At 48.7% G+C, this 26,725-nt stretch overlaps 1 protein-coding gene across 2 annotated transcripts in view; it reads left to right on the forward strand.

Moving 5' to 3' along the window:
* SLCO3A1 (solute carrier organic anion transporter family member 3A1) overlaps positions 1–26,725 on the forward strand; it is a 289,096-nt gene that overhangs the window by 224,346 nt on the left and 38,025 nt on the right. For both annotated transcript variants that reach the window (XM_070618553.1, XM_070618543.1), the window contains exons 4-6: positions 4,534–4,797; positions 19,852–20,016; positions 25,049–25,247. In XM_070618553.1, the coding sequence (XP_070474654.1) occupies positions 4,534–4,797; positions 19,852–20,016; positions 25,049–25,247 (628 nt within the window). The remainder of the gene's footprint in view (positions 1–4,533; positions 4,798–19,851; positions 20,017–25,048; positions 25,248–26,725) is intronic.

Raw genomic sequence — 26,725 nt, forward strand, 5'->3', positions numbered from 1 at the left:
ATAGGTTAGCCAAATAGGTACATGGACTGAAGAAAAAATAAAACTACCCAGAGAGGCTTAGAATCACTTACACATCAGTAGCGTGGCCCTGGAGTAAGAAGTAAGTGTCCCCAATTTGATCTGCCCTTCCCACGGTCTCGGGTATCTGCATGGCTTGGTTGGTTAGTTTTAAACTGGTTTGACCCTGCTCCCCGTGATTTTTGTTTTCAACCTATAATGGTAGTGGTTGGGAAATGGGTGGAAATCTCAACCTCATGTGCTTACATGACCTTCAGCAGAGGGAGCAAACAATTGCCAAAAGCTTGCTCAACTTAGCCAACAAAACCACAAAAACACTGTTCCAAGACATAGAAGGGTTAGAAAAATGAATCTTGTAAAGCAGAAGTCCTAAGCCTGTAGACACCTATACAAAGGCAGACCCAAATCGGGCAGCCTCATGGCAGGCAGACATTTCCATCCTGACGACCCAGCGGGTAGCTGTCCTTGCTCCACTTCGGCTCCTGTTCTAGCATCTTTTCGCAGTGCCTGGAATGACCAAGGGATAGACAGGTGCCTGGAGGGAGTTTCACTAGTTGACTCAAGGGTCCCTTGAGGATGTCATGCCTTTGCTCAGGCAGTTCCCAAAGCTTGAGATACTGTTCCCACTTGCTTCTTTCAACGTCTTTCTTCATCCATGGTGCTGGTGTCATTGGCAATTTGATATATTCAAGTCAGTGAGAGAGATTAGTGCTTTTTAGTTTTGCTCTGGGCATCTTACTGACAGCAGCCTTCGCCAAAAGGCTTAAACTGCAGTAATTTTTTAAGATCAAGATACTAAGTAGAACCAGATTGAAAGAGAAGTAAAGGGGTTTTCATGCCTTGCCCCCACCCGTACCTAAAATAACACTTTTGTTTTTCTAAGCCTGCCCAGGACCACTGTTGTTAAAGAGCATGCATTTTTATTTCCTAAGCCTTTTGTGCTAGTCAGGGTAGGCTGGGTTCTGCTGTGGTAACAAACATCCCCCAAATCTCTGTGACTTAGAATAATACTAAAGGTTTATTTCTTCCTCGTGCAGTATATCTGACACAGGTCAGTGGAACATTTTGCTCACTGTAGCCTCTCAGGTACCATCTCAAGAGGATTCCAGATGCTTCCATGATCAGGCAGGGAAGAAGAGCACGGCCAAGCCACACACCAGCTCATACATACCTCCACACCCAGAAGTGACACCTGTTCCCCTGGTGACATTTCATTGGCAAAACTCTGTGGCCTGTGGCCATACCTAACTTCACACTTAGGGAAGAGTAATCCTCCTTGTTCTCAGAAGAGGAGATCCGAAGGCAGACATCAGTGATGTCTACCACACCCTCCTTTGCCAGCTGACACAGAAGGAACTCTCCCTCAGCCTCAGTGATTCCAGGACAGTATCCCCTAAGCAGTGACAGCTGCCAGGCCTGTGGAAGGAGATTTTCACCCTGACTAGCCAAAACGCGTCATAAAAATACTCTTATTGTGGAGGTGGGTAAAGAAAGGAAATGCCTCAGAAACGATGTTTCCCAAACTGGCTTCATGCATCACTCGTCTTCCCGGGAACCACCAAAATCAGACTGGAACTCTGCTCACTACGCCGGCCCCTTCCTGAGGGCAGCGTGCTCCAAGGCTGAGTGCTTTCTTCTCAGCGTGTTATTTCTCTCCCTGCCACGGTGCTCTGGATAATTGAAATGGAGGGAAAAAAAATCAGTACTTTCCCAAATGGCCAGCTGTGATTTTCCTAGATCCACAAAGTCCTGCCTTCTACACGTCTTCCTACAGACGCTCTCTGGCCCGAGTGGCAGGCGTGCCTTGGTCTGACATCACTTGCTCTTCCCCGTCTTACAAATCCTGAGCAAATGTTGGCTTTCCGCATGCGTGCACATGCCTACAGGGAGCGAAACGACACGTTCACACAAACATCCGCCTCCCCCACCGCAGCCTCTCTCCCTGGGATGTTTTCTCACACAGAGGAGAGTCACTAACTTCCTACCTAAAATATGACTACATGCTACTAATTTTGTTTCTCCAAACAACTGCCAGGGTTTCTCTCTCTCTGCTGCCTCACATCTGCCAGCTTTCACTTCCCCCTTGTGGAGCCCATAGACAATGGAGGGAAATACTGTAGCTCCCTTTACCTAAGTCTTTTGTTTTCATTCATCGCTTGGCAGCAGGTGAAGAAACACAGTCAGTGACTGGTGAAAACATTCTTGTTTCGCTACCCCAGGCAATCTTACTTCCTTAGCTCTTCTCTTGTTTGCATAAAGATGCTTCAAGATCACCTTGTGTTTTCCTGTGTCATGCTCTTCTAAAAGATCTGTATCTTAAAATTGCCATTCATGTAAATACATACCTAAAAGTAAAAATAATAAGAACTACCATATATGAAGAGCCTACTATGTATCAGGGTATTCTTGCTCATTGCCTCTCATCCTTGCAAGCATGCTAGGTGGATGTCATCTTTATTTCACAAATAATGAAACGAAGGCTCAGAGAGGGTAAGTAACTTGCCCAGTATCACATGCTAGTTAGTAGCAGAGCTGGGATTCAGCTCCAAGCGCATCATACTTACACTCTCTCCTTTCTGGCGTGCAGTTACAAAAAGGCACCTGGTCCCTTGCAGTGCCCTGGTTATTGCTGCTAGTTTGCTATGAAGGTCTCCTGAACAAAGGTCACTCATGTTCCAAAGGCCAACTTGCCATTTACCAGAAGAGTCGATGGTCTTAGGCCCATTGCACGAAGTGTAGGAATTAATCATCTGCTACAGGGCCTCCAGGGAGCCCAAAACAAAGTCCAGACAATCAAGAGGGGGCAGTGCAGGGGCTGGCCTGGTGTCACAGCGGTTAAGTGCGCACGTTTTGCTTTGGCGACCCGGCGTTTGCCGGTTCGGATCCCGGGTGCGGACATAGCACCGCTTGGCACGCCATGCTGTGGTAGGTGTCCCACATATAAAGCAGAGGAAGATGGGCATGGATGTTAGCTCAGGGCCAGTCTTCCTCAGCAAAAAGAGGAGGATTGGCAGCAGTTAGCTCAGGGCTAGTCTTCCTCAAAAAAAAAAGAAAGGGGGTGGGCAGTGTAGGAGACAGTAAAGAGCATGGCCCTTGGCGTCTGAATGCCTGTGTTCCAATCTTCCACTCTGTGAACTTTGGCAGGGTGCCTAACCTTTCTAAGCCTTGATGTCTCTATCTATCTAAGATAGGGATAATACAAGACTCTATCTTGTAGGATTGTGGGCAGCTGTGATTGGAACCGTTAAGAACGCACTCAGCATAATGCCTGGTGCTGAGTAACCCTCAGTAAATGATGGCTGGCGTTTTCGTTAGTGTTAGCTGAAGAGTCTTCAGGGAGAGCATTTTACAGATGGTGAAGCGGTCGTCTGGTGCCTGTGGTCATTTCTCCTCCCAAGCCTGTCCATCCATCTGGTCCAGGCCTGCGGCCCTGTTACTTCTTAGCTCATAGGCTGTGGCCCAGGTTTCCAACAATTTCATTCGATGCTCCCTGGGCATGGGATTACCCTCAAAGAGACATTTCCAACCAGCTCCTCTGGGAGCGCTGCTGTGAAAGGCAGTTGTAGAGAAAGGGGAAAAAAAAAAATCAACCCAGGGGCAAGCTGTAGTTATATCTTTATGGCTTCAGCTGCAAATCAAAGAAATAACAGTACAAGACAGCCAAACCACGTGCATACTGCCTTTAAGCATGTAAGTTGGCTACAAAGCTTTTTACTAGAGGGCTGGCCCCAAACTGCAGGCCACCACAAAGGTTTGAATTAACCTATCCACTAGCAGCTTGGAAGCAGGACCCTAGCCATAAATATTAAGCAAACGTCGAGTAATGCTCGAGCACGGGCCGGGCAGTATCCTGAGCACCTTACCTGGGATGTGGCTCATTCCATCTTTCAACTGCTCATAAGGTAAGTACTGTCATCAGTATCGGTGTGGTGTAGGTCAGCCAGGCGAGGCACAGAGAGTGCAGATCGCTGGCGTGAGGTCGCACAGCGAGGAGTGGGCAGGATTTCAAGCCAGGTCTCCTGGCTCTTGACTTCCATTCTGTGCCACCCCTTATGATCTGTGAACCCGATTTAAGACAGGGGGTGGAGCATTGAATGGGATCTCAGGTTAGCTGCTCTTTTGTGGGGGTGTGAGTGAATTTACCTGGTAAATGTAGACACTTGAACAATAAACGTTTCTGTTGCCTTGTGTTTTGTTAGCACACCTTGGGGCCTCTGCCAAGCCGGTCAGTTCCAGCCTAAATTCTGAGGGTGTCTGGCTTCTCGCTGTTTTTGTTTAGACTCATACAAGTACAGAGCAGACAAGCAAATGAAGGAGGGAGAGCGATCAGCCTTCAGCCTTGGGAGAAACAGAAGCGCCCATGTGGAACGATAAGCTGCTTAGCTGGGCATCCTTTCCTCCCCACCCCCAGCTGTTTCCAGAGCCTTCGGCCTGTCTGTGCAACTGACTCAAAACCCCAGCTAAGTCCCGGCCCCACCATGTCCCCTCCAGTAACTGTGCTCTTTCCCATTGCAGGTAACCTGGACATCACTCCGGACGACCCCCGCTGGATCGGAGCCTGGTGGGGTGGCTTCCTGCTCTGCGGTGCCTTACTCTTCTTCTCTTCCCTCTTGATGTTCGGGTTTCCACAGTCTCTGCCCCCGCACTCAGACCCTGCCATGGAGAGCGAGCAGGCCATGCTCCCTGAAAGAGAGTATGAGAGGCCCAAGCCCAGCAACGGGGTCCTGAGGCACCCCCTGGAGCCGGACAGCAGCGCCTCCTGCTTCCAACAACTGAGAGGTGAAGGCACCTGGTCCGCAGGGGCCAGAGTCATGGGGCGATCGAGGCAGGTCAGGGAAAGGGGGGCACTCGGGACTGGGTGTACGGGGCCTTGAGGCAGAATCCTATCTGTTATACACGATTTGCTTCCGCCAATATGATGCTTAACTTATCCCTGAGATGGAAAGGACCAACAGCTACTATTTAGTGAAGGGACACAGACCAATCTCTCCTGCAGACTCTCCAGTGACTGACCAGCACCTGATGTATAATAAACGTAAATGTCTGTAGAAGGAAGAAAGTGAGAGGGGGAAGGAGGAGGCTAGACGTTTCCTGGAGCTCTTTTGGGCTCTTTCAGGCCGTTTGCGAGCACATCGCGGCAGTGAAGGCTGTTTGAAGTTGCATCCCTGTGCCTGATCCAGGCATTCTTAAAAAGCCACATCCGAAGTGTATTTCTTTAGATTCTCTCTGTCCTTCCATCCCCTCCATGAGAGACGAGAGATGCATTCCTCTGGAAAGAAATATTAACTCAGTCTTCATAACAAAGTCACACTTTAGAATGCAGCAAGGGTCTCGCAGTCATTTTTAAAAGAAAAAAAAAATGCTTCTTTTCGACAATGTGGTAAGACACAAACAATGATGCGGAATGAGAATGAGAAGCCCCCTGGGTTGTTTCCACATTTGGTACAGTCTCTGAAAGGCGAGAGAAATGACAGCAGAGCCTGAAAAGCTGCTCAGTGTCTGTCCTGGCCTTAATTCACAAAACCCCTTCCTCGTGCCCCCTGCAGAACCTGCTGGATTTTAGAAGTGAGCAGGAGCAAGCCGGGGTGGGAGAAAGGTGGACAGTCACCTCTCTGCAGGAACTGGGCGCACAGCCAGGCCGGCCCTCACAGGCACAGCTGCAGTCCTCCAGGTGCCCGATTTAGACATTTGGTGGAAGTCCCCCTAATGAGCTTTGTATAACGAGGTGCACTTTCTGTGGAGATGCTTGAGGACCACGGAGGGAACCTCGGGCGGGCTGCGTGAGCTCAGATCCCCGTTCTGCTCTTCACCAGCTCTGCGATCATTAATTTCTCCACGCTTCATTTCCACCAGTGTAAAATTGTAACACCATTCCTAAGTGACGGCGTGGCCATGAGAATTAAAGCACGGCTCATGGAAGACTTTCTGTTAATAGCACCTGTTAGTCGGTGAGGAATCGAAAGAACTCGTGCTAATTCCCAGAAGAGACTAATTTAATAACCTAATGTCATGTCTGACCCCACGTTCTGTGATAGTTTCTACCAAATTCATAATTTGAAACTGTCCATAGAAGATCTTTAGAATTCATCCCTGTAAGTTCCAGAATGCGTCAGTAGACAAGAAGGCCACCCCATTTGTGTCCTCTAAGGTTGCCTTGGCTTGGCCCCCCAGGAGTGTGTGCTTAATAAAAGAGGCCACCAAACAGGCCACTTTAGGAGACCCCAGGTGGCCAGAGGGTGATGCCTGCTGCTCACAGCCAGCCACATACATAGGCAGCCCAGTCACCAGATCCACAGAAATGAAGGGGGCTGGCCTGAGAGTGAGCCTGGCGAGGGACACCCTGGACCCAGGTAGTGGCAGCCTTACCAGGTCTTTCCTCATCCCAGGATGATGGCCCTGCCTTCCCATGGCTCTGATTGCTGCACCAGTCATCTGTCATCTCTCATCTCTGGGGATACAGAGAGAAAAAAGATAGAACTGTGCCATCAAAGAACTCACCATCCAGTGGAGGGGCAGACCATAAGCCAGCAAAGCCGGTCTAAGGTGCCAAGAACTACAGAGCCAGACAGCACGGAAGGTTATGGAAACACAGCGGGCAGGCAGGCAGAGCCCACCTCTTGGATTGGAGGCAGAGCTGAGTCATGAGGGATGTCTCGGCTTCAGAATTCTTGGGTTGTGATTTAGTCGCTCGTTCACTCATTCGTTCAGTTCAGTCAGCGTTTCCCGAGACCCTGCCAGGCTCCAGGGACACAGAGGTGACCAAGGCAGCTTATATTCAGGAGCTCATGTTGTGGACAGGCATGCAGTAGGCAAGGTCGAAGCAATGACAGGGTGAGTGTTGGACAAGCTTTGGCCAAGTGACAAGTACACAGTTGGGTAGATGGCCTGAGACTCGCGAGACCATATGATCACCCGTTGTGGCCGTTAATTATGAGAGGTGATAATTAATGATTTTTAATTTAGAATTAGCAATTCCCAGAAGCAATAGTCCATTAATAGACCTGAAGGATGTCCCAGCAGGAAAGGAAGGCAGTGTGTCTAGAAGAATCCCCAGGAGCCAGAATACAGTGAAGTGAGCTATTGTGCTAATAAACAGATTTTACTTGTGCTGGCACATGGAGAGGGAGCCACCCCGGTCCTTCATTTTTCCACGTGAGAAAATGTTTTTGCCACGTGGACATTTCCACCAAAAGCACCACATGGTGCTACCTGCTGCTCCCAAACTCTTCATCCAATTTGCATGAAGACTGAGAGACCTGGTGGTCTCCATGCTGCATGCTACACATTAACAGGTATGGTTAAGCTGAGCATTGCACTTATCAGAGGAATTAACATTGCTCTAAAAATCTATATGTTGCAATTTCGTGTCTGTTTCATTTGAGCTTGCAAGTGAGTTTCTCTTTGAGCATCAGTCTGTGTCCCCTGCCATGCTCCACACATAGCAAAGGCCCCTGAGAAGAGCTGGCATTGTGCCAAGAGCAGCCAGTCTATCCTCCTCCCCACTGGGACTAGACAGCCTCCCCTGATCCTGGGACAGCTGTAAGGCTGCTCACCTGGGTTCAGATCCAGCTCAGCCACTTCCTGATCATGCAGCCTTGGCCATGCCGTTTAACTTTCCTTGGCTTTAACATAATGATGTCTGGTGTGATCTTTACCGCAGCTGCGTGAGGTCAGTATTATTACTTATTCCTGTTTATAGATGAGGAAGCCGAGCTCCAGAGATGTAAGAATTCAGGCCTGTGGTTCACTTTTCATGGCACTCTCCCGAAAAAGCAGCCTTTGAAGGTCTATTTCCAACAAAGTCAGCCATCCATTGGCTTTGCAACTGTTACAAGAAGGGGAGAGATGGAAAGTCTGGAGTTTTGTTCCAAAACTGCAGAAAAGCTGTTACTGCTTACTTGCACAGCCCTGAAGTCCCCATTCAGTAGTGACTGTCACATAACCATTTACAAAGCAGGCAGCAGGCGAACAAATGCTTGGGTTTGTCAAACTCCAGTGTCTCCTCCAGGTGGGAGTCTGCAAATCCAAGACACATTTTTTGCATCTCTGTGCCACCAAAACAACTTTTCCTTTACACCCTGGCTCTAAAGCCTCTCCTCCCTCATCTTGCTCTTCACGGCGTTTTGCTGATTCATCTTTCAGGACATACCTGGCCTGCTCACAGCTGTCTCTTGTGTCCACTCCTCCCTTTTCTTATCCCGTCAGCTATATGTGGGCCAGGACTGCACCTAACGTGGCCTGGATCTAGATGCTGAGAGTTTGCATAATGGTTTGTAAAAGGCCAGACCAATGGTTTGTAAAAGGAAGGAGTTTAAGGAGCTGTTACAGACAAATGGACGGCATTATCATCAGCTCGTGTGTTAAATCTCACATCCACAGCTTTGTGTTTCATTTGGAAACTGTCTCCAGTGTCACGTGCCCTAGAGAAGCCTTTATGGTCAGGATCTGGGTCCCTTCTGCAGCTACACGGCTGCGCACCTTCCCCATCACGTTCTGTACGATTCCGGGAACACATCGTGCACTGTCCTCTTTGCTGCTATTTCTGCCTAGAATGCTGTACCTCCCTTGCTCCACTTCTGGGCTGGACTCGGCCCCCACCTCCCAGGAAGCGCTCCCTACAGCCCCTGGGCGCACATGCCCCCATATGCCCAGTGCTAGGTTAGCTGTATTCCTCTGTTGTCCACATAGCCCGTGCACAGCACTTGTTTACCCCACTACGTGGTGGCCTGTCTGCTTGTCTGCATCCGCCCTAAAGCTTGTGGGTTCTCCAAGGACGAAGCTCTCGTTCATCTCTTTATTCCCACTGCATAGCACAGGGCCTCGCACATGGGTGATGTTGGTTGATCGAATGCATAAACAAATGGACACTTTCTTGCCAGCGTGCATGCACATGTGCGCAAACACACACTCACAATAGCAGCTAATGTTTGTTTTCCATGCACTGTCACATTAACCGCCCCAGCCCCATGAGGCATCAGTACCATTTTACAGATAAGGAAAATGAGGCTTACAGATGGAAAGGACAGGCGTTTGAACCTGGGGAGGGCCCAGTGCCTGTCTTCTTAACCACAGCATTAGGCTGCATCTTTGGGCAATAAACGGACTCTGTTAAAGAAAAAGTGGCATCAGCAGGTGCTCGCTCACTTTTCAGCAGAGTGTCCTGAAACGCCAGCTGCCGCAGCACAGATGTACCCTAAACAATGGGTCTTCTCGACAAGGGGACAGCCTGAAAGGGAGGGAAGGATGACTTCTTGCAAGCGTTGGCATGTGCCGACCCTCTGAGGGGCTCTCTAGCTGGGACAAGTGGAACTGTACCAGAGGTTTAAAATCTGAAGGGAGAGGCCTGCCTTTGATCACGGGGAGAGCAGAGCGATGCAAAACTGAGCACACTTGTCTCTGCGCACTTCACTCTGACTGCCAAGTGGCCTCTTCCTGTCCCAGAATAGATAGCAGCACCGAGTGTAAGCAGGTGATGGCTCAGCTGGCAGGGTGAGGGTGGGTCTTCAGGCTCAGAGTCTTAAAACCCACTCCCAAAACGTGGAGGATGGTTTCTGACTTCCAGAGCACTTGCACCAGCCTCCCACTCGGCCCTCACAGTCCGGCTGCTCAGGGGGGTGTTGTTACTAATCTTTGTGCCACCGCTCGGGACATGGAACTCTGGGGGGGGCTTGAACCATGTCCCCAGGTTCCTGCAGCCATGAAGGGTGCAGCTGGGACCAGACCTGGATCTCTTGACTCCCAATCCTGAGCCCTTTCCTCTGTTTCCCACAAGGATTTACTTGACTGTTAAGGAACCAAGTGAGGAGAAAAAGGGAACCAGCTTGGGGCAGATGAACGAAGCCTTTCCCGTTTCAGAGAAGCGTACTCTCTGCTCCACTTGCTCCCTCTCCAAAAGAGAAAATACAGAGCCAAACTCGAGAGGACCTACCCTTTTAGGGGAGTTGAAGTCTGCCTTGGTTGACACCCTCCTCACCTTTCTCCCTACCCGCCCCCCTAATGCCATACAGCACTGGGATCTGCTGGTTTTACCACCTAGGGATGTCTCCATCCTGCTCTTGGTCCCTCCTGCACTCCAGTCTGCCCAGACCCCTCCAGTCTGTTATCCACACTGTGATTTTTTCACACCCCTCTGGTCTGTTATCCACTCTATGATGATTTTGGAACACACCTGATCCTGTTGCCACCACCTGCTTAAAGGGACAGATCCCTGTGATGTTCTGCTCCTCCAGCCTCTTCTCACCCCACTGCCCCCTGTTCCCTCCACCCCAGCCTCGCCAGCCTCCTGTTAGTCCTCTGTATTTCCTCCATTGCTTTGCTGTTCCCTCCACTGGAGTTCTGGTTCCGTCTTCAGGCATCAGCTCATACATCATTTCCCCAAGGATGATTTCCTGCCCTCCTGATGGCACCTGCTCCAAGGCACGTTGCTGTCTCTGTCATAGTCATAATGGCACCTTTGTACGAGTGATTATTCACTTACTCCATACACTCCACAAGAGCAAGGGCTTCATGCCTCTTTGCTCCTGCCCTTCCGTAGCAGGTGCTCAAGACCTATTTGATAAATGGAGGGACATGCGAGTCAGTGGACATGACTGCCAAGCCCAGCACAACTGGCTGCTTTCCTTAAAGCCCTCCTTGCCCCCAGCCCCCTCCCAGAGTTTTGGCCCGTGTTTGACCCGTTCACGGACACAGGCTTGGCGGGAGCGCCACCTGTGCTGAATGCCACGACTGGTCCACAGGTGACCCACCTGTGTGGGGAGGGTCTGCTCCTGGTGCCCAGGCTGCTGAATCGCAGAGGGTCTGCCAGCCCAGTTGCTCAGGCTGGCTTGCACTGGTGACTTTGGGCTGCATATCTTTACTTGCGCATCTGCCTGGCAGGTGTTTTGCTTCTTGGGCAGGGCACACACTCGCCCCTCCACTGTGCCTCCCACCGCTCAGAAGGGGCTCCACGTGGGTTGGCCTGGCCGCGGGACCCAGCTCACGCCTCTGGCTTCCACATCTCTGCCAGGCCTCCATCCTCTGCCAGCCAGCAGTCGGCTTCTGCTCCATTTTTCTTAATTAGGGGCCTGTGCCTTTCAGCGTAATGTTATTGTGAGGAACCTGGTGATCAGAGAGTCCTTGTTCTGCAGCCTGAATGGCTGAGTGTTTTTATCATGCGATTTGTCTTCAGGGTTGTGTTCTCTCCCATCTCATGTGGGTTTCCCGTTAATTTCTTCTTTCTTGATTCCTTGGCCAAGGAAACCATCTGCCCTCCTAAAGACTTGGAATCTGTGCCAGCCTGTGGGTCATATGCTGCCATGTCACAGGAGCCATTTTTATAGGTCCTCAGGGACCAGATGGGTCAGCGGCCTCCTTGTGTTCTTATCAGCGTTGATGGAGGACGTGCGGGGGACAGGTGGTGGGGGATATGTCTGTGAACAAGCGTGGCTTTTCTTCTCCAGTTATTTCAGCAAAGCACCTGAGGTAAACACAGACAAGGGCCCCTAGCACAATGCCCGACACGCTGTGGATGCCCCACAAGTGTTTTGGAGGAAGGAAGGAAGGAAATAACTAGAAGGCAGCATTTCCCAGTGGGAGTTCCTTGGAGCACAAGTCCTCTGAGATGCTCAGGGAAAGACAGATCAACAAGAAAAACAACTGAGAAGAGAAGTTACATGGCCGAAAAAGCTGGGAAGCCATCTGTATACTGTACGACCCTCTGGGAGATTCATAATTTATATTTGCGTATTGAAGGCGCTGAGAAGGCCGGGTCAAAGAGAAGCTGGCTGACTTGGTTTTACTGCGTATTGCTTAGACTTATGTGAACACAGGACTCTTTTGTTCATGTTAACTTGGGGCACTTATGAAATGTTGCTTGAATACAGGATAGAAGGTGGCGAGGATTATGAGAGGTTCAAAGGGATGTAGCAAGTACCACCGGGGGAGGATTTGAAGACAGGTGCGTGAAGAAGGCAGCATTTTGGCCCAATCTGGAAGGATGAGCAGGATCCCCGTGGATGGAGAGGGAAGAGCTTCTGGGCTGGGGAGCAGGTGTGAGCAGAGGCAGGGGACAGAAATGCCCAAGATGCAGATGGGAGAGAGGCATCTGGTTTTGGAAATAGAATTGATCAAAGGTCAAGATAGAAGACAGGCTGGTGTCAGCTCCCGCACCAAGCAGAGTTCCTGGTATCTGAGGCTGCCCAATAAGTGTTCTGTAAAATTATGAATGAATTATTGAGGGCCTTCGCCTCGCCCTCCTGAAGTGTCTGGGCTTTATCCTATGAGCCATTGTTTTCCAACCAGGATTTGAGTCAGTGTCACCTGTGGGGTACCTCAAAACACACCCCACCCCTAGAAATTCTGATTCTATGAGTCTGGGGTTGGGGGCAGGTAATCCAGGCATCCAGATGTCTTTAAACCTCCCCAGGTGAGTCTGAGGAGGCCAGCTGAAAATGAACTCCACAGGAGGGGGGCGCCCTTTGAGGGGTCTCCACCAGGGCCTAACACATCAGACCTGTTCCCCTGGAAGTTGTATATAAGATAAAATAGGGGGGACCCACTCACAAAATAAGCTTGGGACACTGACGTGATCCTCTTGGAGGCTGATGCTGCATATTGAAGGTGACATTAGCATATTGAAGTCCCTGAGGAGGTCTGCTGTAAACCCAACATTAGAAGCCTAGGCTTAGAGATGGGCATTTATGTCAACTTGGATGTTTTGCCTCACTTTTTGTTTTCTGAATGTTACTGTTTCTCTTTTCACGCTTCCAGAGACAAATTCTCCCATCATTGGAATTTTCATGAATGCTAAAGGCAGTCAGCCCTGCCACCACTGAGGCAGGGCACTATGCTCCCAGAGCGGGTTCTAGGGGGTGGCATGAGGTTATAAAAGTGGCTGTTTCCTTACAAAAGACTCATGGTTTCCTTAGTCATTTTCTGTCTGCTGCCTCCGACGTGGAAAGATGCAATATTTGGGTCTGAATGAGAGCTTGCTGCCTCGCAGGCTCCCGTCTCCATCTCTGAAACCCTCTGGTGATCCCCTGTTCCTGCCTTCACACTCCTGAGGGAGGGAAATGACCGGATGACACCGGTTTAGAGCTGCAGCTCACAGCTCTGTGGACCTCTGGTTCTTGCTTTAAACCAGCTAACGGGCAGCTGCAATACTCCTTTTCTCTCGGGGCTTTCTTGGTGGAGCTGTGAGGAGCTGATGATTTAAATCTAGGTTGTCCTGACCCATCCACACCCATCTGACCCTTGGGTTTCAGTCTAGGATGCTCGTTTGCTGTGCAGGTGGTTTCGTGTTTTCTTATTCAAAGCTCAACCTTCTCTATACAAGGGATGTGCTGCCTTCTGCCTGTTGCCTCACCAAAGATGGGCAAATGGAAACCTGTAGCTCCTTCTCTCAAAGCTGGCAATGAGGGGGTGCCAGGAAGCTTCTCTGGGCTCCTGGACCTCCTGAGGTGGAGCTGTGTGACAGCTTGGGGGACAGGCTCATCTGACAAGGCTGCAGTGGGCTCAAAGCTGGAGCCGAGGCAGCTGGTCTAAGCCCATTGCATGGTAGGGGCTGGCTTCCAGAAGACTTCTGGGCACCGCAGGCCTCGCCTCCCACAGGAGACAAGGGATTGGTTTGGGTGCCTCCAGAAGCAGTGATGGAAATGACCACATTAGCTAATTATTCCCACTTCCATCGTGGCCCATAAACCTGTGGAATATCACTAATGGTGCGATCATAAATTGCTCTCTGTTTCTACAGTTAATGTTTCTTAAGAGACTATGACAGCTACCTTTTAAGACTTCGCAATTCATTCATTTGTTTCTTTATTGGATTCTTTAATCCACCTTGCATTTATTAAGCATCTACTCTTACTGGGCACAGTGCCCGTGTCCAGGCATGGATCTGCTCCATCTCTGCTCTCAGGTGGCTCCTCAAGTAGGGTAGCGAGGAGGGCCCAGGACCAAGGTCCGGTGGGGGACGTTGGTGTGGTGATGGCAGCCTACACGGGGTACAGGGGAACCAGCTAGGTGGCTGCTGAACATGCCTGCTGTGCCATGAGAATTCATTTTTTCTATGATTAACTCGACCCTGGATTCACTCTTGTGCCTCCATTATGTTGTTTTTCTACGTCTTCATTATCTCTTCCTCCTGCTTTCATTTTTTTGCTTGTGACTTGAAGACTTTCGTTTATCTTAGCTCACCCAGCACTTCCATCTCTCTGTTCTCTTTGGCTCCTGCGTCGCATGTGTTGGGAAGTGCTTCACGACCACTCACCTTTCAGAAAATCGCTCTTCTGTCGATTCAAGTCCCCACCCAGAAACCTGACGATTTAGAGGTGGGCTCTGGAGTGCAGGCAGACCTGAGTTCTAAACCAGCGTCCTTCACCTCTCAGTTTTATACTCCGATATGGGGGGTGGGAGGTTTCAGCTTCTCAAGGAAGCCTTGGTTTCCTTGTGTCTAAAATGAAGGTGATAAGACCACCCCCTGTTGTAATGGTTGTGAGAGTTAAATGAGAAACCCTTGGCATGGTGCCCATCCGACACTGCTTGCTCAGCAAGCACTGGCTGTCATTGTCACAATTACTGAACAGTTGCATACGCTGGTTCCAGCTCCCCTTCTTGAGAACTTTAACCATGGTGTATTGACAGAAAAATTATTAAAGAAAAAGAAAGTCAAGGCCAATTTCAGTAGAGTAAGGGCAGAGATATCTGAGAGTCAAAGTGAAGTGTAACAGAGCTCCACGGTGAGCACTTTCCAGGGTACCTCCAATTCCCAGGGTAGGCAGTGGACAAGGATTTGTACCTCCTGATCCCCTGACCTTCTGCATGGCCCTCTGCAAGAGGGGAATCTCCTCAGAAAGTGGCTCCCAGCAGCTCCGCTCACCCACCCAGTTTCTTTCCCATTTTGCCTACTCACCACATCTTCCACATAGGCAGTCCTGCATCCAGCCCGATGTCCTCACAGCTTGAGGGCTGTCTCCCTAACGTAGCACAGGATTACTTCCATTATGTTAATTATTGTGATGCTTCTCGAGCTCTTACCTGTGTGCTAGAAGCACTGAGTGACCTGCTTTACATACATGGCTCTCATTTCATCTTGGCGACAATCCACGGGATGGAGTGGTGTGCTCTGGTCACACACCTACTCAGTCTTGAAGCCAGAATTCAAACTCCAGTGACCCAGCTCCTTAGCCCAGGTTCTTAGTCATTATTTTTTGCAACCTCATTCAACAAAACCTGTTCTGTGATCAGGGCTTCTCCTCTCTATGTCTCCAATCCTTTCTCTCTTTCATTTCTCTCCTTCCTCCTTCAAAAAACATGGACGAAGTCCCTGAGGCCTGCCAGATCTGATGACTTTCCTCAACCCCAGTGGGAATGTTTTATTATTATTATTTCTAAGACTTAAGCCACACCTTTGATTGCCAGAGGTGGCCTGTGCCCAGACCAAGAGCAGCACCTCTCAGAACCCAGACCAGAAAGCACACTGGTTAGAGCATGCTCTGTGGCAACAGGTGCCAGGGTTTGAGTTTCTGCCATTCTCCCCTAACCATAGGACCACCCTCTGCATCAATTTCCCCATCTGTAAATGGAGGATTTTAATAGTCTCAAGATCACAGTTTTGTTGTAAGGATTGCGGGAGTTGGCATGTAGGAAATGATCCATTAGCATTAGTCCTCACAACTTCTCCAAACCTGCCTTCCTCCTTCCCGGAGGACGCACAGTTCCCAAGAGGGTCTCGATCCTACAGGAATGTCTTCTGAAGACTAGCCGTAGAAAACTTGTTTTCCCGAGAGGCCGCTCCCCTGCCGCTGATCCCAGCTTTGTACTGTTCTGCCGGTGACAGCACTGTGCTCCCAGTGAGAGGTGACAAGGTTTCCCCAGCTGGTGAAACTGCAGGATGCACGCCAGCCTGCCTCCCACCCCAGCTGCCAAGCTCTGAGGCTAAATCAGTAGGTGGGAGGTAAATGGCTAAGGGAGACCGTAGGTGTTCAGTGGCCTGGTGTGGCCTTGGTTCACCAGTTTCTGTTTCTCTGGGCCACCTCATTAACTACTGCCTCCTTAGAAAGTTAGAATTTTATGATCTTCACAATCCATTTGAATGAACAAGCTTGAAACACTGGGATAGCCCTAGGATCAAGCTAATTAATACCCCTTTTGAAACTGGGGCTTTGGAGAGTTAGCTGAACCTTTGAAAAGGACTCTTCTTTTGAGAACACTCCAAGTCATTGCAGGAAAACCCTGGAAGGGAGGAAGAATCTGGGAGGAAAATAGCTGAACAAAAAAGGAGGCTGTCTTTTCTGGAGGCAAATCAGCTTGGTAGAGGAAAAAAGAATGTTCTTCGTGCAAATAAAGAGGCTTCCCTGGGCCTTCAATCACGTGATCCTCAAACTTAATGATTTTCACATCTAATTCAAGGCAAAATTAATCATTAGATATTTAGACAAAAGCAGGCAGGCTCCTATCTTGACAAGGAATCCTTCCCACTGAAGTGGAATTATCTCTGGAATAATTTAAATGCTTGCTGAAGTATGAAAACATTCCATTGACTGGAGCTGCCTTTGATGAGCAAGAATCCTCCACATCCCCAAGCAAATCATGATGGCCTTGATCAAGGACAGGGAGATACCGGGGCCCAGATACATAATTTGATCAAACTCAGATCCTCATTGGCATCATTTCTGAGCCAGAGACCAAAGCTCCTCATGGGAGGATGTTGGTGGTGCCAGCTCAGCAGCTGTTTTATTTGTGAGCAAGTGTGGCCGGTGTGCTTCCTTCTCCTGAAGTCCCCGAGTCTGAAGAGTCTGCGCTCTCACAAAGGAAGTGGGGCCCACAAGGACAGTATGGCAGAGGATCATTGGCCTGGAATGTCCCCAACCTGCCTAGTGATTGTTGGCAGTGTTTCCAGAGTTTAGCTATCTTAATTCCAAAAGAGCACAGTGATGGAGCAACAATGTGATATCTGCCAAAACATAAATAGTGGGGGATTTTCAAATTCATTCATTACAAGGAGACACTGTGGTCACCCAGTGTGATCCATACCACTCTCTCTAGTGTGAAGCTTGGTGTTTTGTGACATAATCAACCAGTCCTTGTCACAGGTACATTACTCCATCACAGTGTGCCACACACTATAGCAAATCAGCCTTCACTCATTCATTTATGATCACAGAGTCTTAACATCCAAGGGGCCTTTCTACATGAAGACACTTACCTCATTACCCTCTGTCTATGCCCAATGTATTCCTCATCTGTATTTGTTGAGCAGCCCACGTTTTTAAACATTACACAGTCAACATTCCTCTGAATATTGGTACAATACTTGATAATGTGGGTTTAACAAAGGAAAATTCCCCAGCGTTTCATGTAGACTTTGTGTACCCGCTTCTACACATTTATTTGAAATGGCATTTCTAATAAAATCAGATTATCCTAAATGTTTGCAACCCTGTAAAAAATAAAACACATGTGTAAAGGTGAATACAGTTGCAATAAAGCAGGATATAAATGTGGGAATACCATGGATTTAAAGTTGTTTAAATCCACTGTCTTTACTCTGATTCATATCCTTTTTAAAGTTTTTGTTTTTGTGTATGTGTGTGTGTGCATTTATTTAATCCAAGAGTTGCCTTCCTAAGGTTTTAGTAATTTTATAAGAAATCACCCCAGAACAGCTGAGGCCACCAGCTCTGTTTACTGTCTGGTTGTTTCTCAGTTGGGACGTAGGATCAGCTTGCTCAGCCCGCAGTGATTCTGAGCCCCCAGTCATCTGGCTCAGTCCATTCCCATAACCAAGTTCCTTTTATTATGTTAAAGGACCTGTAAGTCCCTATCTTTTGTATAAATTTTCATTCTGGAAACTTGGTAACTTTCCCAGAAGTGATAAATTTTAAGTTTTGTGTAACTGCCAGTTCCTGATCCATTGTTCTGTCATTTTGATTTATTGAGCTTGTCTGTTAACATTATTAAAAACTTACGTATCTCCTATTATTATTTTATTTTAATTAGTTGGGCCATTTAGAAGTTTCGTCTCCTAGGAGATGAGATTGAGCCCATATAATTAGTTCTATTCTTCAGGACTGCTGGCTAACTCATCACCTTGGAATGCAGCGTTGGTCTCCCTGCTCACCTGTTTATTTCGTGTGACCATGGGCACTGTCGGTTTTTCCTAAACTTAGTATGATAACTTGCTTCATCCAGGGCTCCATTTATATTCTCCGTTTACACAGGTGGAAACAGAACCCACATGCCAAATATTCCATGTTATTATGATTATGGCAGAACAGAGTTCCCCTGACTTTCATCATTTGCACACCACTTTTACAAATTTTTGCCTTATCTGCTTACTACCTGTACCATTATTTACATAAGACTTCTCTTTGAATAAATCTACTTGTTTTAACCTAGCCTCGTCTTAAGCTCTGATAGCCATGAAACCACACAATTGATATATCAGCTTGATTTTAGTTAAATATTTTGGAAGTGTCATTAAAATAATGGCATAAATGTTGAATTGCTGAGGTTGTCCTGGTACCCCCACTACCACCCTGAACCTTCTTGCATACTGCCAGGATCCTTCATCACACCACAATTGAGGAGATCTGGTCAAAGACCACATACCAAGGGTCTCACCGCTGGAAATAGCCAAATAATGTTATTGCTTTTAAAGGACTTAAAAAACAAATCTGTCATTTTTAAAAGCACCAGTATAATCTTAGTGGTTTATGAAACCACATACTTTAAGAACCTAATAAAATAAGATCAAAATGCATGACCTCAACAACATCTGGTTTCCTTCTCTGGTGGTATTTAAAGTGGTTCACAAACCATAAAGTGCTTTTGCCCACCATCAACTCGCATCTGAGCCTGAGCACTAGGGCTGGGTGGGCGGCTTCTTCTAGGTTGGATTGGGTGATGAGAAAAGACCTCTTGAGGAAGAGGGAACATGTGCAGCAAAGACCCGAGAGCAGAGCATTCCAGTAGAGGGAAGAGCCCCCACTGCACACACCTGGGTGGGGAGGACCTGGGTGCAGGCAAGAAATGGTGTGAGCCAGCAGGGCTGGCCTGGAGGGAAGGAGGGGCATGGCAGGAAGTGTGAACAGATTGCTGAGGGGCCGACCATGGCCATCATCTAATGGGGTATGGATCTTGGCCATCATGGAGTTCTGAACAGGAAAGTGACTTGAGCTGATCCTCCTGGCTACTGTGTTGGGAATAATTAGATTATGAGTGAAAACCAAGACCCTAGTGGGATTGCTTCAGTCCCCCAAGTGAGAGCTCATGGAAGCTTTTCCCAGGGAGGGTAGCTGTGAAGGTCGGGGGTGGGAGGGTTGTATGCAGTATATGTGAGAGCATTAAAATTTCATTTCTTTCTTGAAAGTGTTAAGATTAAATACATTTTCTTAACACGCATATGCAGTTATAAATATTCATCACAGGTATATTGATAGATTTACTTAGATGTATTCATATAATATTATACATTTATAATTTATGATATATAATTAAGTTATATTTTCCCTTTTGAGACACAAACCCCAAACTCCTTTTTTTGGATAGAAAGAACTGGTGATTGCTTATAAAATATTTCAGTGTTTCCAGTGAACTGGAAGAACAGGCGTAGTATAGTCTCTTCTGTTTTAGTAGTTGTCAGTTTAATTGGCAATATATCAGCATATTTTTTGAAGCCGGAGTTTTCACAATTATGGGTGACTTACAGGATGGAGGTTTGGGCCTGGGCAACCGGGTGACTCTAGATGCTGTTTACAGAGATGGGCGAAAGTGGATGAAGAATGGGCCTTGGGGGCAGGAGGCCTGGGAGTGCAGTGTATGTGACCCTGGCCCTCTGCTGCTCTCTCCCTGCAGTGATTCCGAAGGTCACCAAGCACCTGCTCTCCAACCCTGTGTTCACCTGCATCATCCTGGCCGCCTGCATGGAGATTGCGGTGGTGGCTGGCTTCGCTGCCTTCTTGGGGAAGTACCTGGAGCAGCAGTTTAACCTCACCACCTCCTCTGCCAACCAGCTGCTCGGTGAGTCTGTTCCTCAGTCCCCCGGGAGGGCGGAGGGAGGCTGTCGTGCGTGTCGTGCATATAATACTGTAAGAATTTTGTGAGGCCTGCCAAAGGGCCTAGGCTGTGGAGTTCCTCCAGCAGCAGCGTGCGTGTGGTCCATATGTAGAAGGAATTTCAAAGTATATTCTCGGGGTAAGATTTGCCCAGTTGGGTTAATTGCTAAAAGTATGCAATGATAAAGAGCTAAGATATAACATGAACGTAGCAAGAATTGTGACAGGCCAGGAAATCAATAGATTGGTGTGAACTGGAGAATATGGAGGAATATAGGATGAAGGGAGAGGGAAATCAAGGTGGATCTTGAAAGGTGAGCACGCTCTGGTCATGCCCATAAAAAAGCAAGAATGTTCTTGGCAGCATGAAACACACAGTCAGCAAACATAGGGGTTGGAAGCCGTCTGCTCCTATGGTCTCCCTGCCCATGGCAGGCGTAATCAGTGGATCGTGGCACTCCTCCCCACGCTCAAGCAGGGCCTTACCGTCCTTCTCAATAGTAGAGTACAGATATCCGCCTCCCATTTTTTGGAGTTGGCATGCTAAGGAAAACCAATGTGCTCTCGTGAGAAGCAGCATCACTTAGGAGGAAGATAGTCCCTCAGCAGATGAGAGAGAGGAAGGAGTCGGGAATGACTCTCAGTTTTGTGGCTTGGATGGCTGGAGGGACCATTTGTGAAACCTGGAAATGGCAGGAAAGAGTCAGATCTGTCAGGAAGATGATGAGTCCAGATTTGAATTTGCTGAGTATGAGATGCTTGTGCGAGTGTATCTCCATGATGTCCTGTGTTTGGTTGAGGGCTCAAGAAGGAGATCTGGGTTAGTTTGCATCAGCATGTGGATGGTGGTTGAGAACACGGGGGTGGAATTTCCCTAGTGTGAATGTGCAGAAGTAGAAGAGATGAAACACTCACCCTGAGGACACAGAAGAGCGAAGAGTCTGCAGAGAAGGTTAAGAAACAGCACCGGGAAGAAATCTACGGGTCACGGAGTCAAGAAAGAGATCATTCCAAGAAGAAGGAAGTGGTCAGCAGTGTGAGCGCTCAGCTTGCTCAGTGTCTGTTAGCTTTAATCACCAGGATGTCTTTCATCCTATGTCAGGGCTGTGTCCCTGAGGTGGCAGCAGGGGAGCCCATACTGTGCTGTGGAGAGCCGCCCATGAGAGGGAAGGGATAGACAGTGACTGCAGGACACTTTGCTGAAGCTTAGCAGTGGAGGAGGGGAGAAAAGATGTGGTGGGCGGTGTGTGTTGGAGTCGACAGAGAGGAGTGGTGATGGTGGTGTTGCTAGGAAACAATTGCTGTTGTGACAGAAAAGACTTGAGTGAGTTTCTAAGCAGAGAGAAGAGAGCCAGCAGAAGGTGATTGCAGAAAGGAGGCGGAATGTGGGTGGATAGCCCTTGACAGAAGAGCTCCTCTGTTCTGAAAGCACAGAGAACGAGAAAGACATGAGGGTGGCCCCTGAGAACGTGTAAATTTTGGCTGGACGTTTAAGAGAGTCCATCCCCATAGAATTCTTTCTATTAAGTAAGAGTCAGGTCATCTTCTGAGAGGAGTGGACAAGGCAATGTTTTCTGATCTTCTCTTCAACTTTGGCCAATAAACAAATGCAGAGGTGCTAACCCATCATGAGTCATCAGGAAAATGCATATTAAAACCACAGTGAGATGCTGCTCCACATCCACCTGACTGTTAGTACCAAGTGTTGGGGAGGATGCGGAGCAACTGGAACTCTCCTCCACTGCCAGTGGCAATGCGAAATGGTACCAGCACTTTGGAAAACTCTTTGGCAGTGCCTCTTAAAGCTAAGCATATGCTTTCACTGGGATCCAACCGTTCCACACTGGGCGTATACCCAACAGAAATGACTGTGTAGTCCACTCATTGAGATATGCATATGTAAGAGTGTCCAGAGCAGCCATATGCATAATAGCTTCAAACTGGAAACTCCCTAAGTGTCTGTCAAGAGTAGAACAAGTCAATAAATTATGGCACGTTCATACAGTGGACTGTCACACAGCGTGAGAAGGAAAGAGCTTTGATACATGCCTCCATGTGGATGGGTCTGACAGAGCTGAAAGACATCAGACACAAAAGAGTACATATTTATATGAGTTAAAGAGAAGAAAAGTGAATTGAGGTGGTAGAGGCCACAATGATGGTTACCCTTGGGGAAGCCAACTTGCATGGGGGACACAGCGATCCTCCTCCGCTGCTGGAAATGTTTTGAGCTTTAACTGAGCTGTGGTTACGGGTGTATACAGATGCAGAAATTTATTGGCTGGTCCCTTAAGCTTTAACACTTCACACGACGTAATGTAGACAATGACAAAAAATTAAAACCCTACCACAATGATGTGGCTGGATCACAGCACTTCTCTCCCGAAACTGTTAGAGTAGCACAAGCTTTATTTTCTCCTTTTTTACTAATAACGCTTTACCATCCACTATTTTGTAAGTGCTTCTTCCAGGAAGTATTAGCAAAAAGCAGCCAGCTCTTTAATACCTGTCTGACAGAGTACAACGTATTTCTTTATAATTAAAGTTATAATTTCTTTGTTATCCAAGGATCTCTCAGGTTTCACCCTCCAGCATCCAGTTTCTCTCTACCTGCTGGTTTCTTTGCCACTGTTTCTTACATTTTGATTAGATCTGCACGGTTGCTCCGATGCTGGGGCTGTGTTCTATTTAAGAACAGATCCCTCAGTTTTCTATCAACGAACAAATCAATAGTTCCAAAAACCAATCTTGCCTCCTTGCGCCTGTTTCTTTCCCATTGACTTCTGTCTGTTAGAGCGCTTGGCGGGGGGGGGGGGGTGGGGGGGCCTTCTCTGGCCGCCATGCGGAGAGGCAGCCTGGTGGCCCGTCCATCATTCCAGGCAGGCAGCACACCTGCCCTCTCCCGGTGTCCCGCCTGTGGCATCGCTCTCATCAGCGAGCACTCTGGAGGGCTGGCTGCAAGAGGAGCTGGCAGTGGGCCTTTAGGGGCAGAGAGGTCCTGGGAGCATAAGGCAAGGCTTGTGTCAGAAATTCCCCCATCGGTAGCTCCCGCAGACAGACCTTTGGGCCACCCACAAAGTCATCAGCAAATGGGGCAGAGTTCAAAAAAGAGCAACACAGATGATTAAGGGGCTGATGGCGTTGGTTTATGCATGAAGATAAAAAGGACTCAATCTGCATAGGTTAAATAATGACGATGGAGTTTGGGGAAAGTTCTCATAACAACAGCCTGACTATAAAGGCTGAACACACAGCAGGGAGGGAGGGGGGAGGCTGATGATGGCTTGGAGAAAAGGTGCCGAAAGCCTGTTATTGCCATAGTTACCATCATCGCCGGGTGACACTCCCCACTGTCTCTGCTAGGAAGGGAAACAAAACACAGGCCTGCTGTCTGGGCCCGGGCACGTTGTCACCAGCATTCATTCACACAGACCCAGTCTGCTCACAGTTTCATTCATCCCGAAAATAATCCTCGTGTGCTCCCTCTGTGCTGGGCCCCATGCTAAGCACAGGGAACTGTGCTGGACTGAACAGGATGGAAAAGGTGCTTGTCCTCAGGGAAGCTGCATCTTAGGAGGGAGAGAGGGAACAAGAAACAAAAAGACCCAAAATAAAGGAGGCCGCTTCAGATAGTGGGGAGGGCCTTGAAAACAATACAATAGGGCAAGAAACAATAGAGAATCAAAGCATGGAGTGAGGGACCACACTAGATGGAGTGGTCTGGGAAGGCCTCTCTGACAAGCAGAGGGGCCAGCCAAGTACAGACATAGGGCAAGAATGTTCTAGAAGAGGGACCAGCAAGTGCGAAGACTGGAGGCCTGAAAGGGTTGGCCTGTTCAGGGAGAGAAAGGAGGAGGAGTGGGTGTGGTTGGGGGGAGTGTGGCATGGGGTGAGCATAGAGGAGCACACAGGGGCCAGCCAGGTTGTGAGGATCATTCCTCTCCCAGGATGAGGGATAATGAAGTGCAGATAATCCAAGAGCATCCAGTGATACAGAAATATTACATGTGTTTTGAAAAACGTGACTTGTGCCATTTTCTCGCAGAGCTCAGCCTCCCTGATTATGTTTTTCTTACCCTAATATCAAAATTAATTTGCATTCCCTTAGCACATACCAGCTGGTTGATGTAGTTGATTGACCTAGAGGTCTCTTGATTGGCAAGGCAGAGGCAGCCTCGCCTGGGAAATTGGCCATGCACAGTCTACACGGTGGATAAATGACACAGGGCGGTTTAAAGCCAAGTGTTAGATGAAGTGAATCAGAGCAGAGGAAAACCAAGCGGGAGGCTGGAACCCGAGGACCCTTTGGTCCTCCTGAAATTCCATGAGGCTCTGAGAATCAGAAATAACAGGTTTTCAGTCCTGCTGCCTTGCAGATAGCTCTGTTTATAAGAGAAAAAAAAATTTCATGCCGATTACTCACCAAGAGCTACAAAAAGTATTGATTTGATTGATGCACCTTCCTGAGAGGTTGTGGAGCTGGTTAAAACGCCATCTCCATGGGCTGGTGAGTTCCGAGACCTTTGTTTAAACAACCTCCAGACCCTTCTGCGAAGGCCTCCTTGCCTAGTGAGAGCAGGGGGCAAAAATCCGCAATGAGCGAGTGCCCTTCCTGCATATCCTGAGCAGCACAGAGAGCGCATCACTGGTCCATGGTACTTTCCTGACATGCGCATGCGTGTTCCCACTCGGTCTGACTTTGTCTCTGAATTGCTGCCACACCAGCTGTGTGTGCTTCCCATGAGGCTACCCGACTCAGCATGAGCGGTGTATGCACTTGGACTCCTAATCACTGAGCTTTTCTTTCTGTGAGGTCCTTGAGGGCAGATCTGAGGCCCTTAATGGAGACTCGGGGTGCTGTGGAGGAAGTGGCCCTGGGTGACGTCACGGGGGATTCTGTCTACGCAGGGCTCAGCCTCGGGCCTGGCCCCCATCCGTCAGCGAGGCCCCACCCTGCTTCCCCTGCTCACAGGTCCTGGCCCTCTGCTTTCTCCCAGGGATGACTGCGATCCCATGTGCCTGTCTGGGAATCTTCCTGGGCGGTCTCCTGGTCAAGAAGCTCAGCCTGTCTGCCCTCGGGGCCATTCGGATGGCCATGCTCGTCAACCTGGTGTCCACAGCTTGCTACGTCTCCTTCCTCTTCCTGGGCTGTGACACGGGCCCCGTGGCTGGGGTTACTGTTCCCTATGGAAACACGTAAGTCCCGGAAATGCCTGTTGCCACCCCTGCCTGCCCAGAGACCCCAGGACTCTTCCTCCACGGTACGTCAGTGGAGCCAGCTATGTCCCTAGTGACCAGGGGCAGAGGAATTGATGATGCCCCTGCCTCTTCCTCCAGGGGTCAGAGAGTCAGTGTGAACCTTCTGGGCAGAGAGGACTGACCGTTCCCTCAATGGCTCCCTCCCAGGGTGGTCAGGAGAGCACTGGGGGGACCATCAGACACTCACTCCCCAGGATACTCAAATTACTACTTTCGGCATTTAACTTTAGGAATGATGGGAAGACAGATAATGAGAATAAATTTTGTGTTAAAATGCAGTTTAAAATAAAAGACAGAATAGACTTCAACCATTCCTTAAACTTGGAGAAGCTATCATTAGACTCACATAGTAATTACAGGGTCTGACCCATGATAAGTATTGATAAGTGTGGGAGGGAGAGAGGTGGGGAAAAAACGGAAGGGAGAGAAGAAGGGAAAGAAGTTTTGGTTCTTATGGGCCACTTTTCTTATTTCCTAGTTATTATCCCAGGACTTTGATCTAGAGTCCACTCCTAATGACCTGTAAAGGGAATTCAGGAGAGTCCTTATAGATCCAGCGTCAGTAGCTGTCCCCTTTTCTACATGCGACTTGGAGGCTGCCTTGGGAATCCAGTCTGGAGCATTGAGGCTGCTGCCTGGCTGGCCTGCAGGATACCAGTTTCTCTCCACACCAATCTCCTCCTCCAGGCAGGCCACCAGGCCTTCTCCTGCATGCAGTTAAGCCAGAAGATTCACTGGAGCCAGGCTTATCTGCCCCCTTGCGAGGGCGAGCAGGCAGAACGGGAGAAGACAGGCAGAAGCAGCTGTCTATAGATCCCTGCACAATCCAGGCCCCATATGCCCCTCATCCCTGTTCCCATCACCACAAGGGCCTCTTCCAATCCCCACCCCACCCTAGGCCCCAGCTCCTCCCTCTCCAAATATGGTGCCCTCTGGTTTGGGTATGCCGTAAATAGCACTGTTTGGAGATAAAGCCCGCCAACCCTTACCGTGCCAACTCGCAATTAGTGGACTTATAGTGGTTCAAAGCACAGAGTTTTGCTGTAATAAAGCTATTCAATAAAAAAGAAAAAAGAAAAGCTCAAGGCCTACAATCAAGCACTAAGTCTGCCAATATTAGCAGAGCTCCAGTCCCTCCTTTTACCACCTATGCATTAGGCATGTTTGGGCAGGTGACTCAGCCTGGCTGTGCCAAAGTTTCCTCCTCCCTGAACGCCGTGGGCTTATACTGAGAATTCATGAAATCATACTCGCAATACACAAATGATCAGATATCCCATCATCCTCTTTATTATCGTGAAGTGCTCCGAGCCCTGGGAGGTTTAGCTAACAATAACGGGGCCGAAGAAGACTTTTTCTCTTACAGCACGAAAAGATACCTGCTGCATCCTTCTACTCTGTGCAGTTTGCTTGCT

Source organism: Equus przewalskii, chromosome 1 (assembly GCF_037783145.1).
Source record: "Equus przewalskii isolate Varuska chromosome 1, EquPr2, whole genome shotgun sequence".
Lineage (NCBI taxonomy): Eukaryota > Metazoa > Chordata > Mammalia > Perissodactyla > Equidae > Equus > Equus przewalskii.